Below are 14,504 nucleotides of genomic sequence, written 5' to 3'. Positions count from 1 at the left end.
TTCCTGGGTAACACGGGTACTGATTAACTGGCAGATGGAGGCTACATTTGATAGTTTGCTGTTTGATATTCTGAGAGGGAGCTGCACACACACGTGTAAGTATGTTTTTCAACCCTGAATTAGTCAACAAAGCAAGTGAGGCAGCTTCTGAGGACTTGAGTTTTAAGCCATGGGCACTAGATGGTCATTAAAAGATTGTAATGAGGGAGGAAGAGGATCAGATATGAGTTTAGAAACATCTCACTGACAGTGACGTAGAAGATGGACTGGTTGGGAGAGTAGAGCTCAGTAGTAGAGCACGTGCTTAGCATCCACAAGGTGCTGGGTTCAATCCCCAGTACCTCCATCTAAATAAATAATAAATAAATACCTTATTATCTCCCCCCCCCGACAAGAAAACTAAAAAAAAAAAAAAAAAAGAAGAAGAAGAAAGAAGAAAATGGACTGAAGTGGAAGGTGGAAGCAAATGGAAGCAGAAGTATGAGATTAAAATGACCTTCAATAGACCATAGATTGCAGGAGGCAGGTGAGGGGGGTGAGAAAAGGCTGGGTGAGTGTGGCAGTCACTTAACCTTCACTTGTCCCCTCTGTCTCTCACACTCCATGTCCTTCTTCACCTTTGTTCCCATCCTCTCTCACGCGCCCCACACCTTTCCATTCCCCTTCCTCCCTCTCTCTTACTCTTAATTACCCCTCTTTTTCCCCTTGTCTATTCTGTTTGTCTTATTTCACACTCTTCCTTTGTCTTCTATCTTTATACTCAATAACATCTTTTAAATCCTTGTCCCTTCAGAAGAGCTCTTCCAGTCCCCTTCATATAATACCCATCACCCATTTCTTAACTCAGAAAATCTCTCTTCCCCTTCTCTTGTCTCAGTACACATAACATATACATCCTATTACGTCACCCAGTATGGGGCCTCTACATCAGTGAGGGGAGGCACTCTTACAGCCGTTCACCCACCGAGCAGTCAACACACGTGCTTTTACTATCAGCGAGGATGGGCACTGCAGGGCACAAATAAATGAAAAGATCCATATTTATACTGATGGAGCTTGGAGCTAAATGATGAAGGGAAACATAGACACGCAGAAAGTTCATTAACATTATTATGACATGTTAGATATTCCCTGAAAAATGCCTGGTACAAAGCTGTATTAGAGACTGGAAGAAGGAAGGATGTCTTTAGAGTAGGGGATACACGGAGGAGAGCGATTACCATTGGTTATTCCAGGCACTGTTCTAGAAACCTTGTGTGTTACTTTATTGAATCCCCTAGACAACTTCTATAAAGAAAACATTTTCTTTTAGATGTAACAACTGAGACTCAGAGAGATTGAGGCACTTGTTCAGGGTCAAATCTTAAGGAAATAGAAGCTCTGAAATTTGACTCTGGTTGTTGGATTCTGTGTCTTCCCAACATTAGATCACACTGAATCTTTGAGAGGCAGTTGTGCGCGTCGCCGGACAGCTGTAAGATATCTCATGAATGTCTATTCCAGCACCAACTAATGAACTCTCCAGAGACAAGGCCATTGAATCAGCACCTGGCATTAGAACTGCACATGGACGTCCATCGCCTAGACCTGGATAACTCAGTAGGAGCCCCTGAGCACTAATGCATGTCTGTCTGTGGTTTGTTTTCTTTAGGTGTGTGGAGAAGACACGATGGAACCAGGCAACCTCACGTGGGTATCAGAATTTGTCTTCCTGGGGCTCTCACAGACTCGGGAGCTCCAGCTTTTCTTGTTTCTGGTGTTCCTGTTTGTCTACACCACCACTGTCGTGGGAAATCTCCTCATCATGGTCACAGTGACCTCTGATTCCCGGCTCCACACACCTATGTATTTTCTGCTTCGAAATCTAGCAATCTTAGACCTCTGTTTCTCCTCTGTCACTGCCCCAAAGATGCTGGTGGACTTCTTCTCTGAGAAGAAGACCATCTCCTACCAGGGCTGCATGGCCCAGGTCTTCTTCTTCCACTTTCTGGGAGGTGCCATGGTCTTCTTTCTGTCGGTGATGGCTTATGACCACCTTGTTGCCATCTCCCGGCCCCTCCACTATGTCACCATCATGAACACTCAGCTCTGCGTGGGGCTGGTGGTGACAGCCTGGATGGTGGGTTTCGTTCACTCGATTTCTCAAGTGGCTCTGATGCTCCCTCTGCCTTTCTGTGGCCCCAATGTCCTAGACAACTTCTACTGTGATGTTCCTCAAGTGCTGAGACTTGCCTGCACAGACACTTCGGTCTTAGAGTTCCTCATGATCTGCAACAGTGGGATGCTGGATGTCATCTGGTTCCTCCTCCTCCTAATCTCCTACTCCATCATCCTGGTGATGCTGAGGTCCCGCTCAGGGCAGGCGAGGAGGAAGGCAGCTTCCACCTGCACCACCCACATCATGGTCGTGTCTATGGTCTTCATGCCAAGCATTTACCTCTATGCCCGGCCCTTCACCTCCTTCTCCATGGACAAGGCTGTGTCCATCAGCCACACGGTCATGACCCCCATGCTCAACCCCATGATCTACACGCTGAGGAACCATGAGGTACAGGCAGCAGTGAAGAGATTAGGGAGATGCTGGCTGGTTTGTAAAGGGGAGTGACAGGGGTACGTCACTTCTCTTTGTCTGTTTTCCACCTATAAAGTGGAGAGGGGGCTGCTGTATCTGCCCACTTTATAGCTTGTGGATGTGTCATTGCAGAAGTGAATGCACACTGCAACTGAGCCAATGACTCTGAGTTTTAGGGAAATAAGTAATATCCTTATTTTTGTTCATAATGGTTGATTTGAACACCCTTATGACAATAAGATAGGTTCTCATGGAAACATTTGGAAAGCCACACCCTCCTTTCTGCCTTCCGGGGGACAGGTTCCTCCTAGGATGACAGGATTTCCCCAGAAGAGTGGTACTGTTTTCTGTATTTTGACTTCTTTTCCCAGCACCCCATTTTGCTGTGATTCTGGGTTGCTGGAAACTGCCTAGGATTCAGTGTCTTAAACCTTACATTTGAGGCTCTAACCGATCTCTTACCAGACTGATGACCATGGCTGAGCCACCTGGCCCTTCTGACCCAGACCTCCAGGTTTATTATAAGAATCAAATCCAAAAAATTGTGAGGCCCACAGATACAGAGGACAAACTAGTGGTTACCGGTGGGGAGAGGGAATGGGGCAGGTGCAAGAAAGGGGCAGGGGATTAAGAGGTACAAACTACCACGTATAAAAGAAGTAAACTATAAGGATATATTGTGCAGCACAAGAAATATTTTTCTAAAAATCCAAAAAACTGTGAGAAAACACTGAGTGAACCATGTGAGTATATTTATTTTGTTTTCAAGTTTGAAATTATCATGACAATTCAGATTTGTTTGCTATGTAGTTTAACATGGTATAATACTTATTACAAGCAAAGGATTATGTATAAAGTACATGGAAGTTATACAGCACTATATTATCTTCCATGAACACTCATGGACACCCTACTCAGTTCAAGAACCAGAAGTTACCAAAACCTTAAAGCTTCCTACAGGTTTTCTCCATCACGTCACGTCTCAGCTGAAACCACTTTCTTGAATGTTGTGTTTGTCATTCCATTGCTTATCAAACTAGTTCCACCACATCTTAATGTAATCAGTATATTGTTTTGTTTTGCTTTTTTTGAGCTTCATGCAAATCCCAGGTTGTACATAACACTCTGGGGTTTGCTATTTTCTCGTTCAACGTTGTGTTACTAAACTCCACATGTTTTTCTGTTTGGCTGTAGCTCACTCATTTGCACCGCTGGATACGATTCCATTGTGAGGATAAGCTTATTGGGGTTGTTCCGAAGCTGACTGGGGTTGTTCCCAGTTTTTGCTATTGCAAGCAGTGCTCCTTGTCGTGTTCTCCGACTTGTCTCCAGTTGTCCAGCTGAGGAGCTCTGGGGTATAGAGCTTGGGTGGAATTGCTGAGTCACGAGATCCTCAGAGGTTTACCTTTCCCCAATAGCGCCAGATTCTTCTGCAAAATTGTTGAACCAAATTATATGTTAACCAGCAGCGCTGAAGTGTTCCCATCAATTCACATCCTCCTAACAGTTGATATTGTCAGACTTAATTTTTGCCAATTAAGTTGATTAAAAAAGTAGTATTCCATTATCATCTTGATTTCAATTTCCCTAACATTTCTTTCCATATTGTTATTGCATTCAGGTTTCCCATGAATGCCTTTGGTTCTCTTTTCTATTGACTTTTTCTAGTTAATGTAGGGTTCATATATAAGTTGGTCACTGACCTTTGTTAGCTCTGTTTATTACAATACCATCTTCCAATTTGTGGTTTGTCTTCTTTTGGTGTTAGTTTTTGGTGTTAGTTTTAACGTAGTCAGGCATATTGAACTTTGATTTTAATATTAAATCTTATTGAGTTCTAATAACAAAAACTTTTTCTTACCCAAAGGACATAAAGATACATAGTTCTTTTATTTTAACCTTTAAACATTTTTACTATTTAAGCTATCTTAGAAATCTCAAAACTTACAGAAAACTTGCATGTATAGTAGTGCAAAGGCCTTTTTCACTCCTGAAGTTTGAAGGTAAGTTGCCAGCCTGATGACTGTTTGTGTGCCTTTTCTACAAAGTCATTTTCCTCCAATACTGTCATGCAGACATTAAAATGGATACAGTAACAATTGCCTGAATCCGATCTTTCTCCTCTACTTAAGATTTGCCAAATGTCCCAACAAAGTCTCGTACAAGGAGAATCTGGTTCAAAATCATGCGTTAAATCTACTTGTCATGTCTCTTTAGACTCCTTTGATCCGCAAGATTTTCTCTGTGATTTTTGTTATCCTGGAACTTTCAAAGATTATAGGCCAATTAGTTTGTAGAATATCCTTCAGTTTAGATTTGTCTGATGCTTCATGATGATTAGACTCAGGTGATGCACCTTTGTCACTTTGCCAGGAATATCCCGGGAGTCACGCTGTGTTCGTATTGCAGACTGTGAGGTGGGATTTTGCTTTGTCCCATTACTTGTGTCCCATCAGTTTGATCACTTGACCAAGGACGTGTTTGTTAGGCTTCTCACCTTAGCCACTCATTTTCTTTTGGAAATTAGCAAATAGTTTGTGGGCAGGTACTTTGAGACTATGTCAATATCTGGTTTCTTATCAAACTTCCCATTACTCATTTATTTATTTCTATCTGTGTGAACTTGTATTTTCCTTTTTCCATTCATTGAATTATAACCCATTGATATGATTACTTATTGTGATGCTCAGTTTGCCCCCAGATTTGGCCAAAGTCTCTTCAGGCTGGCTTCTGTGTTCTTTTTGTTCTTTCAGCACCTCCTGCATTCCTGGCCCAGAGAAATGGCCCAGGCTTACCCTGTACTGTCTGCTTCAGCTCTGGAATCAAGTATTTCAGTTAACAGGTCTGCTTCTTTTGAGTGGAGACAGTCCAGATATAGAAGTCAGTATCTGGGTGCTAGTTCTGCTTTTATATATATAACACATTCACATTCAATATTTATCCATCCATCTGTCCGTCTCTCCATCTCTATTATCCTTCTAGAGAAAATCATATGTTTGCACAGCTATTTCCATTCCCAATGGAACATCACAGAATTTATTGTGTTTGTCCCTTTCCGCACTTATAACTCCCTTGGTGAGGATCCTGTCTCCCATATTCATATATATATATAGACACACACACACACACACACACACAAATATGAAAGTCACATGGCACAAAATTAATATATATTATATATATTATATAGTTTAATATATATTTAATATATAGTTTCATATATATATATATATATATATATATATATATATATATATATATATATATATATATGGAACTCACATGACATAAAATTAACCATTTTCAAGTGTACTATTCAGTGGCATTTAGAACTTTCACGTGCGGTGCAGCAATCACTTCTATCTAGTGCCTAAACATTTTCATCTCCGAGAAAGGAAAGCACATACCCACCATGCAGTCACTCAACCTTCCCTCCCCTCTCCTTAGCTCTTGGAAACAACTCATCTGTTTTCTGTTATGGACTTACCTATTCCAGACATTTCATATAAGTAGAATGGTAAAATATTTTGTGTCTGGCTTCCATCACTTAGCATAATGTTTAATAGGGTTAATCCACATTGGAGTATGTATTAGTACCACATTCTTTTTATGGCTGAATCATATTCCACTGTCAGGATAGAGCACATTTTGTTCATCCATTCATCTGTTGAAAGATGCTGCTGTAAGCATTTGTGTACAAGTATTTGAGTACCTGTTTTCAGCACTTTTGAGTATACACCTACGTGTAGAGTTTCTGGGTCATGTAGTTGATTCTATGTGTAACTTGTTGAAGAACTGCCACAGTGTTTTCCACAGCACCACCATTTTTTATTCCCACCAGCAATTCTGAAGCTGCTGATTTCTTCACATCCTCACTAACACTTGTTATTCAGTAGTAGTAGAATTGTTATTACCATCCTATTACGACGTGGTATCTCATGGCTTGATTTTCATTTCCCTAACTACGAATGATACTGAGCACCTTTTCATGTTGAGCATCTTTTCTTGTTGAGCATTGGCATGTCTTCTTTTAAGAAATGTATATTCAAGTCCATTGCCTCTTTCAAAAATCATGTTGTTTGTCTTTTTTTTCTTGAGTTGTACAAGTTCATTATATATTCTGGATACTAGACCCTTGACAAAATTTTGACTTGCAAATACTTTTTCCTATTCGTAGGGGAAATCTTTTTACTTTCTTCATAGTGTCTTTTGATGCACAAAAGTTTTTAACTAGGGTGAAGTCCAATTTATCATTTTGTTGTTGTTGCTTGTATCTTGGTATCATCACTAAGTATGCACTGCCAAATCCAAGTTCATGAAGATTTATTTCTATGTTTTCTTCTAAGTGTTTTACTGTTTTGGCTCTTATATTTAGGTCTTGGATCCATTCTGAGTTAATTTAGGTATATGGTATGAGATAGTGGTCTGTCTTTACTCTTGTGTATGTGGATATCCAATTGTCCCAGCACCATTACCGAAGAAACTTTCCTTTACCTGTTGAATATTCTTGACACCTTGTTGAAAATCCATTAAACATAAATGTATGATTTATCTCTGGACCATCAATTCTATTAGTTTGTTTTGTATATCGCTCTATTAAATCTCATAAATCAATAAATCACTCTATTAAAGTATTCATTTCTGTCAACGTATTTTAATTTCCAAAAACTCTTTTTTTGTTCTGTTTTTTTTTATACCATCTTGTTCTTATTATGGATATTAAAAATTCTTGCTTCTGTCAAAGGATGTTAATTGTATAAACTTCTGTTTCCTATTAATCTCTGTTTGCTTCTCATTCATTTTTCTATTTCTTTTGTTTTTCCCTTTTGTGTCAGTGGCCTTCATTAAACTCCTGGTGATCCTCGGGTGTCTACACTTAAGAGCAAGGCAATAAAATACTAATTGATACCTCTATGTATTGAAGCCTTTAGACTTTACCTTAGGGGTTCTGGTGGAAATCAGCTATTTACTGGAGGACCCCCACATTCCAACACATGGAGGGTTTTTCTGGAGTTGTTGTTTCTGCAAAGAAAACACTTGCTTTCCTGTATTTGGTTTAGATGCTCAAATATTTTGCTGGGATGAAGAGAGTGATGAGCCTCCTTACCTCTTTAGTTAGAGAAACTCCTACCTGACATTTTTTCTCATTTGAGTCTGTGACCTCCGAAGTTATAAGACTTTTCCCGTGTAGACAGAATTTCATCACTATCAGCGTTCTCTTTCCTCTGGTCCATCATGTTTATTCCTGTTTCCAGGGGCTTTATAAGAAGATAGCCTTGTTCTTGGGTGTTTACCCAAAGCCATTCCCAACCACTTCTCCCTTGCTTGTCCTCTGTCACAAGTGTTCATTTTTCCAGAATCCTTACAAGTTGGCATGCTCATGTGCTCATGTCATCCAGGAATGAAAATTACCACAAAAGATGTGTTAAGCAGGGAACTTCTGGAAAAGATTTCTCCTCCATGAGTAGAGGCAAGAGATGCAGGAGGAGAAAGAAACTGACGCCCATGAGATTGCTCAGCTCCAGCCTTTGAATGAGACTGTGTGAGGACATACACCATAATGAAGCATGGAAGCCATCTGGGCTCATGAGGGAGAGACCACAGCATCACTGACTCACTGAACCAGTGTCTTGAGATTATTGGGACATGGATGACTATTGGCTCATTGGCTTTATTTCCCTGATTTTTCTTCATTACCTATTTCTCCTCCTCCTCCTTTTCTCAGCTCTCATCTCCTTTTCCCTTTCTGCTGTCTTCTGTTCACTCTCCTCACATCTTTGATGATTGTGAAGCTGGGATGGACTGAGTCATGGACACAGGAAAAGCTGGAACTGCCCTCATTAAGTCTCCTCTGAGACAAAATGGGATATGAGAAACAAAGGAGTTGTACCCACTATGTCCATCCTCTCAACTCCCCTGTTTCCTCCTCCTTGCTGCCATAGAGACCTCCATCTGCAGGTCATTCTTCAGCATGACGTCCTCCATGGAGATCTCTCCTCCCTCAAGGTAAAATCGACTTGTATTAGCCTGGTGTCCTAACACTAGTCAGAGTGATCCCTGCCTCCTCTCCACCCTAATGCCCCACCTCTTCCCCTGTGCTGCAGCCATGTTGAGGCATTCAGGGTTCATGAGGGTATGCTGTGCCATGTCCCCTCTGGACCTCTGTTCTTCCTGCCAGAAACACACTTTCCCTCCTTTGTTTGCCAAACACACTTGAACTTCACCTTTGTTTAAGCGTCCTCTTCTCTGGGAAGTCTTCCTCTCCCATTCATGGTTATTTGCTCAGCCTTTTAACCCTTGAGCATTCCCCTACGTAGAGCACCTGTATGAAGTGCATTGATGTGTTTCTGGATCTGTTTCCCTATCAACCTGTGAGTTCCTGAGAGGAGAACGTATGTCTTATTTTTGTAACCTCAGCATTGAGCATTGAGATGTACCCAGACCTGCCTCTCACTGCTCTCCCTGTCTTACAAAACAATAACTTTCCATTGTGCTAACAAATATTGACCTAAAAGAAATGTTGACTGCCAAATATTTCTCTAGGGGAGATAGATTTTTTTTTCAGGTTCAGCAGAGAATTGCAGTTCAGGGTCTGCACCCATGGTGAGCCATTTGCAAGTCCTTCAGTGTATGACAAGAAGAACACTTTTATAGAGAAGAAAGGCAGGGTGGGAAGGCTACTGTAAACAAATAGTCCAGGGCTTTTCATTGGGTGAGTTCTTGCCAGAAAAGAAGAGGAGTCTTTCTTCTTCCTTTGGGCTCTGCTCTCTTCACAGGGTGTGAAAGCTCCTCCTTCTGGTCTCGCAACTCTACTTAACAGAAATTTCTGTTTAATTTTTTACACAAACATTTCTTGAACTTTCACAATACCAAGTACAATAACTCCAAAACAACATGCCACATTGGAATCTTTTTCTAAAACAGATAAATCATCTATAATCGCGCCTTTGAGGAGTCAACTTTGGGGTTGAGATACGGTTTAGTAGACACCTTACAGTCACTTTTGTGCCTTGAGAGGAGAAATATATAAACTAGAAGTTACAAGGGCTTTCTTGTTAGGGACTAAAACAGAATCTTAAGGAATTAACCCAGGTAAGTTAATTAGTTACTATTAATAATGTTACACTCAGTGACATCTGACGGTCAAGGAGATGGATAAGACCTACTGACTCCTCTAACATCACCCCAGGCTATTTTAACAAGAGGCTGGGTTTTAAAATGAACTGAAGCTGTAAATATTGGGAAGGATGAATGATTTTAGAATCTCTTGTATGTGGAAAAAAGCAGAGCTTTACAAAGATTTTTTTTAAAAAATGAGAGGGATTTTATTTTTCTAAATATAAATATCTGTTACAAAAGATTTCAGACCACCCTGGAAATCTCATGTAAAACAGAAAATTCTCTCTGGGAAATTACAGTTTTTATGGTACACCAAGATTATAAAGCCAGTTAAGTCCAGTTCTGGCCAGTTCATCATAATAAGACAATATATCATTTCCTGCACTAGTCCTTGTATGGAAGGAAGGATCTTATTGAGTAATAAATCACATATAAGGAATAGTAGAATTTTATAGATGGTGCAATAGAACTGAATATAATTGGAAAATCAACCTTCAGGTCTCGTTGACAAAAGAAAAGACGGAATTTACAGGATTTGTTTCCAATGTGGTATACAAACATTTTCCCACCTATAACATTGTCCAAGATCAATTAATTATTTTTTTAGGTAAGTATCAAACCAGTTGTCTACATGATGTTGGAAGAAAGAACTGTCCGTTGTCCTGACAGAGAACAGTGAAACTCAAAGTCAGTGGTTCTTAAACTGTGGTCTCAGATAAGCATCACGGGAAAAATAGCTAGAAATATGACTTCTCTGACAAAACATTGTATATTGACTATACTTCTATATGTGTTAAAATGATTTTTTAATATATATATATATAAAAAAGAAATGTCACTTCTCAGGCTCCACCAAAGACCTACTAAGTCAAATATTCTTTGTGTGGGTTTCTAAGTTTTAACCTCACCTCCAGATGATTCTAATGGATGCTCAAGTGTGTGATCCACTGTTCTGTGAATTGGGTCTTTCCAAAACCCCAGTAATTTTGAAGGAATCTGTCCTTTCTGATATTGGTCTTCTGATCCCACATGGCATGAATCCTTACAATTTTTGTCCTTGGTGGATATTTGTTTTGTTTTATTTTGTTTTGTTGTGGGGTTTTTTGTTTTGTCTGTTTGATTTTTGCCCTCAAGGTGACCTTTCAAATAGTGTTTTTGAGAGACTTAGAAACTTTTTAACAACTCCCATTGTTGTTTTGCCCCAGCAGGGATCATTCCAGCTCTTCCTCCTGAGCCCAGTCCAATTTTCCCTGAGGATATCCCCTCTTCCCCAGGGTCATCCCATGAGTTGTGTGTGTGAGGTATGAGCAAAGACCAGAAACCTGTGAAGCTACATGGAGAGGACGCCCTAGAAAGATGTAACTCCTGAACTCTCTTCTCCCATTCGGGGCTGAAGGAAGGTGAGAGACTAGGGTTTCCACGCTGGCTGTTAAGTCAATGGTAATCAGATTCTTGAAAACACCTGTTGGAGGGTGGGGAGACTAAACAAGAGACATAGACTTGATTGTAGTGAGTCTAATGTTAGAGGAGAGATTTGGGGAGCAATTTTGAGGGGGATATGCTATTAAAATAGTTGCTTCAGGTTGCATGTAAAACCCATCAACCAAGCATAGAACTGGCCTTATGAGATAGGGAACAGAGGAAAAGTAAAATCACTTCTAAAATCTCCATATAAACAATTACCTACTTAATTCATGAATTTGACAACATTTACTGAGCATGTGCTGCAGCAGTGTTGCTGTTCCAAGTTCTGGGTTGACCATGATATTGACATTGCAGTGGAGTTTGTTGAGGGGAGATGCTGGGAAAAAAAGAATGATGATAAACCTGTAACTGAGGTATGTGCTAAGTGTTTAAAGAACCCTGAGAAATGAGAAATTTGTTCTGCCTGGGAGAAATGGTGGCAGGAGAGGCAGGGAGGGTGACATTTGAGGTTGAGAAAGTAGGGAACAAAATTCCAGGAAACAAACATGGAAATAAATAAATATGTGGCATATTTAAGACTATGAAATTAAAGAGCTAGAGGTTCATTAAAGGAAGAGATACTGATGAGAAAGGCAGATGGAGTTTACATTCTACAGCCCTGTATGACTGCTGAGTTGCATGCATATGGGTAACAGGTATTTCTACCCTGACTTGATCCACAAAGTATTTGATGTGGCTCCTAAGGGGCTCTAGTGAGAATCACTGCAAGAATAGAAGTGACAGAGGAACGTGTTCAGATCAGCGTTTAGAAAGGTCGCTTGGATAGCTGTGTAGAAGGTAGACTGGAAATGAAATTGAATAATAAGAAGGGACTGATCTCTGATAGATAATGGGGACCCGTAGGTCAGGTGAGGGTCTGGGAGGTGAGACAAGGTAGGGAGAGTGGGGAGGCCATTTAACACTCACCTCTCACCCTCTATCTCTCACCCGCCATGTCCTTCTTCACCTTTGGTCCCATCCCCCCACTGCCCCACCACCTTTCCTTTCCCCTTCCTTCACTCACTCTAACCCTCCATTTCCTTCCTATAATTTCCTTCCTCTCTTTAATTCTTCATCTATTTCCATTTCTTCTTCAACATTTTTATTTCTCTTCTACCCGTGGATTCAATATCATCCTCTGATATTGCTGTCCTTTCAGAAGAGCTCTCAGTCTCCTTCAAACAAGATATTCATCATCTATTTCTTCACACATGAAACAGTTACACCTCTGCCACTTGTCTCCACATGTGACCTTGGGTGCTTCACCCAGAAAGGTACCACCTACACTTGGTAAAGGGAGAAATGAAATGTTCCAGCTGTCCAGCTGTGTCCAGAGGCTCCCCTACCTGAACCTGCACACCCAATAGCTTTTCACCGACCCAACAGTTAACAGCATGTACTTACAAGCACTGACTATGAGCAAGGATGCCCACCTCAGGGCACAAATAAATTGTGAAATGAAGACCTATTTCTCTAGCACATTGTGGCTGAATTGTGGAGGGAAAACACAGACATATGAAAAGTTCATTAACATTATGATGTGGTGACTGTTGCAGGGAAAATGACTGGTACAAAACTGTATTAGAGACTGGAAGAAGGGTGTTGTCTTTAGAGTTGGGGATCCACAGAGAAGGTGATTACCATTTACTAGTCCAGGCATTACTCTTGGAAGTTTATGTGTTTTTTTTTTAATCCCTTAGGCAATTTCTATAAAGAACACATTTTTTTCTTACAGATGTGGAAACTGATTAAGTAACTTGCTCAAGGTCAAATGCCAAGGAAATAAAAGTTCTGAAATTTGACTCTGGTTCTGTTGGATTCCAAGTATCTTCCCACCACTACATCACAGTGAAGCTTTGAAAGTCAGGTTGCATGTGTGTCTGGATGGCTTTAAGATATATCATGAATGTGTGTTCCAGCACCAACTAGTGAACCCTCCAGAGACAAGGCTGTGTAATCAGCTCTTTGTATAATGATCTGTACATAAGAATGTCCATCATCTCGATGTAGACAACTGAACTGAGCCCTTGAGGACTAAGAGCTTCATGCATGTCTGTCTGTGGTTTGTTTTCTTTAGGTGTGTGGAGAAGACACGATGGAACCAGGCAACCTCACGTGGGTATCAGAATTTGTCCTCCTGGGGCTTTCACAGACTCAGGAGCTCCAGCTTTTCTTGTTTCTGGTGTTCCTGTTTGTCTACACCACCACTGTCGTGGGAAATCTCCTCATCATGGTCACGGTGACCTCTGATTCCCGGCTCCACACACCCATGTATTTTCTCCTCCGAAATCTGGCTGTCATAGACCTGTGTTTCTCCTCAGTCACTGCCCTGAAGATGCTGGTGGACTTCTTCCAACAGACTAAGACCATCTCCTACCAGGGCTGTATGGCCCAGATCTTCTTCTTCCACCTCTTGGGAGGTGCAACTGTCTTCTTCCTCTCCATGATGGCCTATGACTGGTACATAGCCATCTCTCGGCCCCTCCACTATGTCACCATCATGAACACTCGAGTGTGTGTGGGTCTGGTGGTGGCTGCCTGGGTAGGAGGCTTTGTCCACTCCATCGTCCAGCTGGTTCTGATGCTCCCATTGCCTTTTTGTGGTCCCAACATCCTGGATAACTTATTTTGTGATGTTCCTCAAGTGCTCAGACTTGCCTGCACTGACACCTCCCTCCTGGAGTTCCTCATGATCTCCAACAGTGGGATGCTGGTCCTCATCTGGTTCCTCCTCCTTCTGGTCTCTTACACTGCCATCCTGATGATGCTCAGGTCCCACTCAGGGCAGGCGAGGAGGAAGGCAGCTTCCACTTGCACCACCCACATCATCGTCGTGTCTATGATCTTCATTCCCTGTATCTATATCTACTCCCAGCCCTTCACTCCCTTCCCCATGGACAAAGCTGTGTCTGTCAGCTACACGGTCTTGACCCCCATGCTCAACCCCATCATCTACACCCTGAGGAATCAGGAGATGCAGGCAGCCATGAAGAGATTAAGCAAGCGCCTAGTGATTTGCAGCAGGAAGTGAACTTAAAATAGTTTGACTTTCCATGACAAATCTCTCTGAACTTCTGTTTTCCCACGTGACAGTTGGAGGAAAGCCTTAATGGGGTGTGGCAATTGAGATTAAAGTAGTATTTCTGTGGACCTAGTCCTGTGTCGGGTATTGTGTTAAGCACTTTCACACTTTTATCTCATTCTTACAAAACTGACAGTTATATTATTACATTAAACAGTTTTACAAATGAGAAAACTGAGAGAGAAGTGACTTGCTCAATGATGAACAGCAAGTGAGTAGCAGAGCGTGGCCAAGAGCTTGGTTCCTCTGACTCCAAGTCAAGGCAAG

The 14,504-nt window shown here is 41.3% G+C and overlaps 2 protein-coding genes across 2 annotated transcripts; both read left to right on the top strand.

The window, feature by feature from the left end:
- Positions 1–1,669: 1,669 nt before the first annotated feature.
- On the top strand, positions 1,670–2,605 carry LOC105065913 (olfactory receptor 4D2-like). The gene has a single exon (XM_010951111.2). It carries the CDS (start codon positions 1,670–1,672, stop codon positions 2,603–2,605), a length of 936 nt encoding a protein of 311 aa, XP_010949413.2.
- A 10,565-nt stretch (positions 2,606–13,170) lies between these two features.
- Positions 13,171–14,186, top strand: LOC105065875 (olfactory receptor 4D1-like). The gene has a single exon (XM_010951071.2). The coding sequence runs from the start codon at positions 13,251–13,253 to the stop codon at positions 14,184–14,186; it is 936 nt and encodes a 311-aa protein (XP_010949373.2). The 5' UTR covers positions 13,171–13,250.
- Positions 14,187–14,504: the final 318 nt, after the last annotated feature.

The sequence above is a fragment of the Camelus bactrianus genome, chromosome 16 (genome assembly GCF_048773025.1).
Source record: "Camelus bactrianus isolate YW-2024 breed Bactrian camel chromosome 16, ASM4877302v1, whole genome shotgun sequence".
In the NCBI taxonomy this organism is placed as follows: domain Eukaryota; kingdom Metazoa; phylum Chordata; class Mammalia; order Artiodactyla; family Camelidae; genus Camelus; species Camelus bactrianus.
This window is presented reverse-complemented; position numbering and strand designations above follow the sequence as displayed.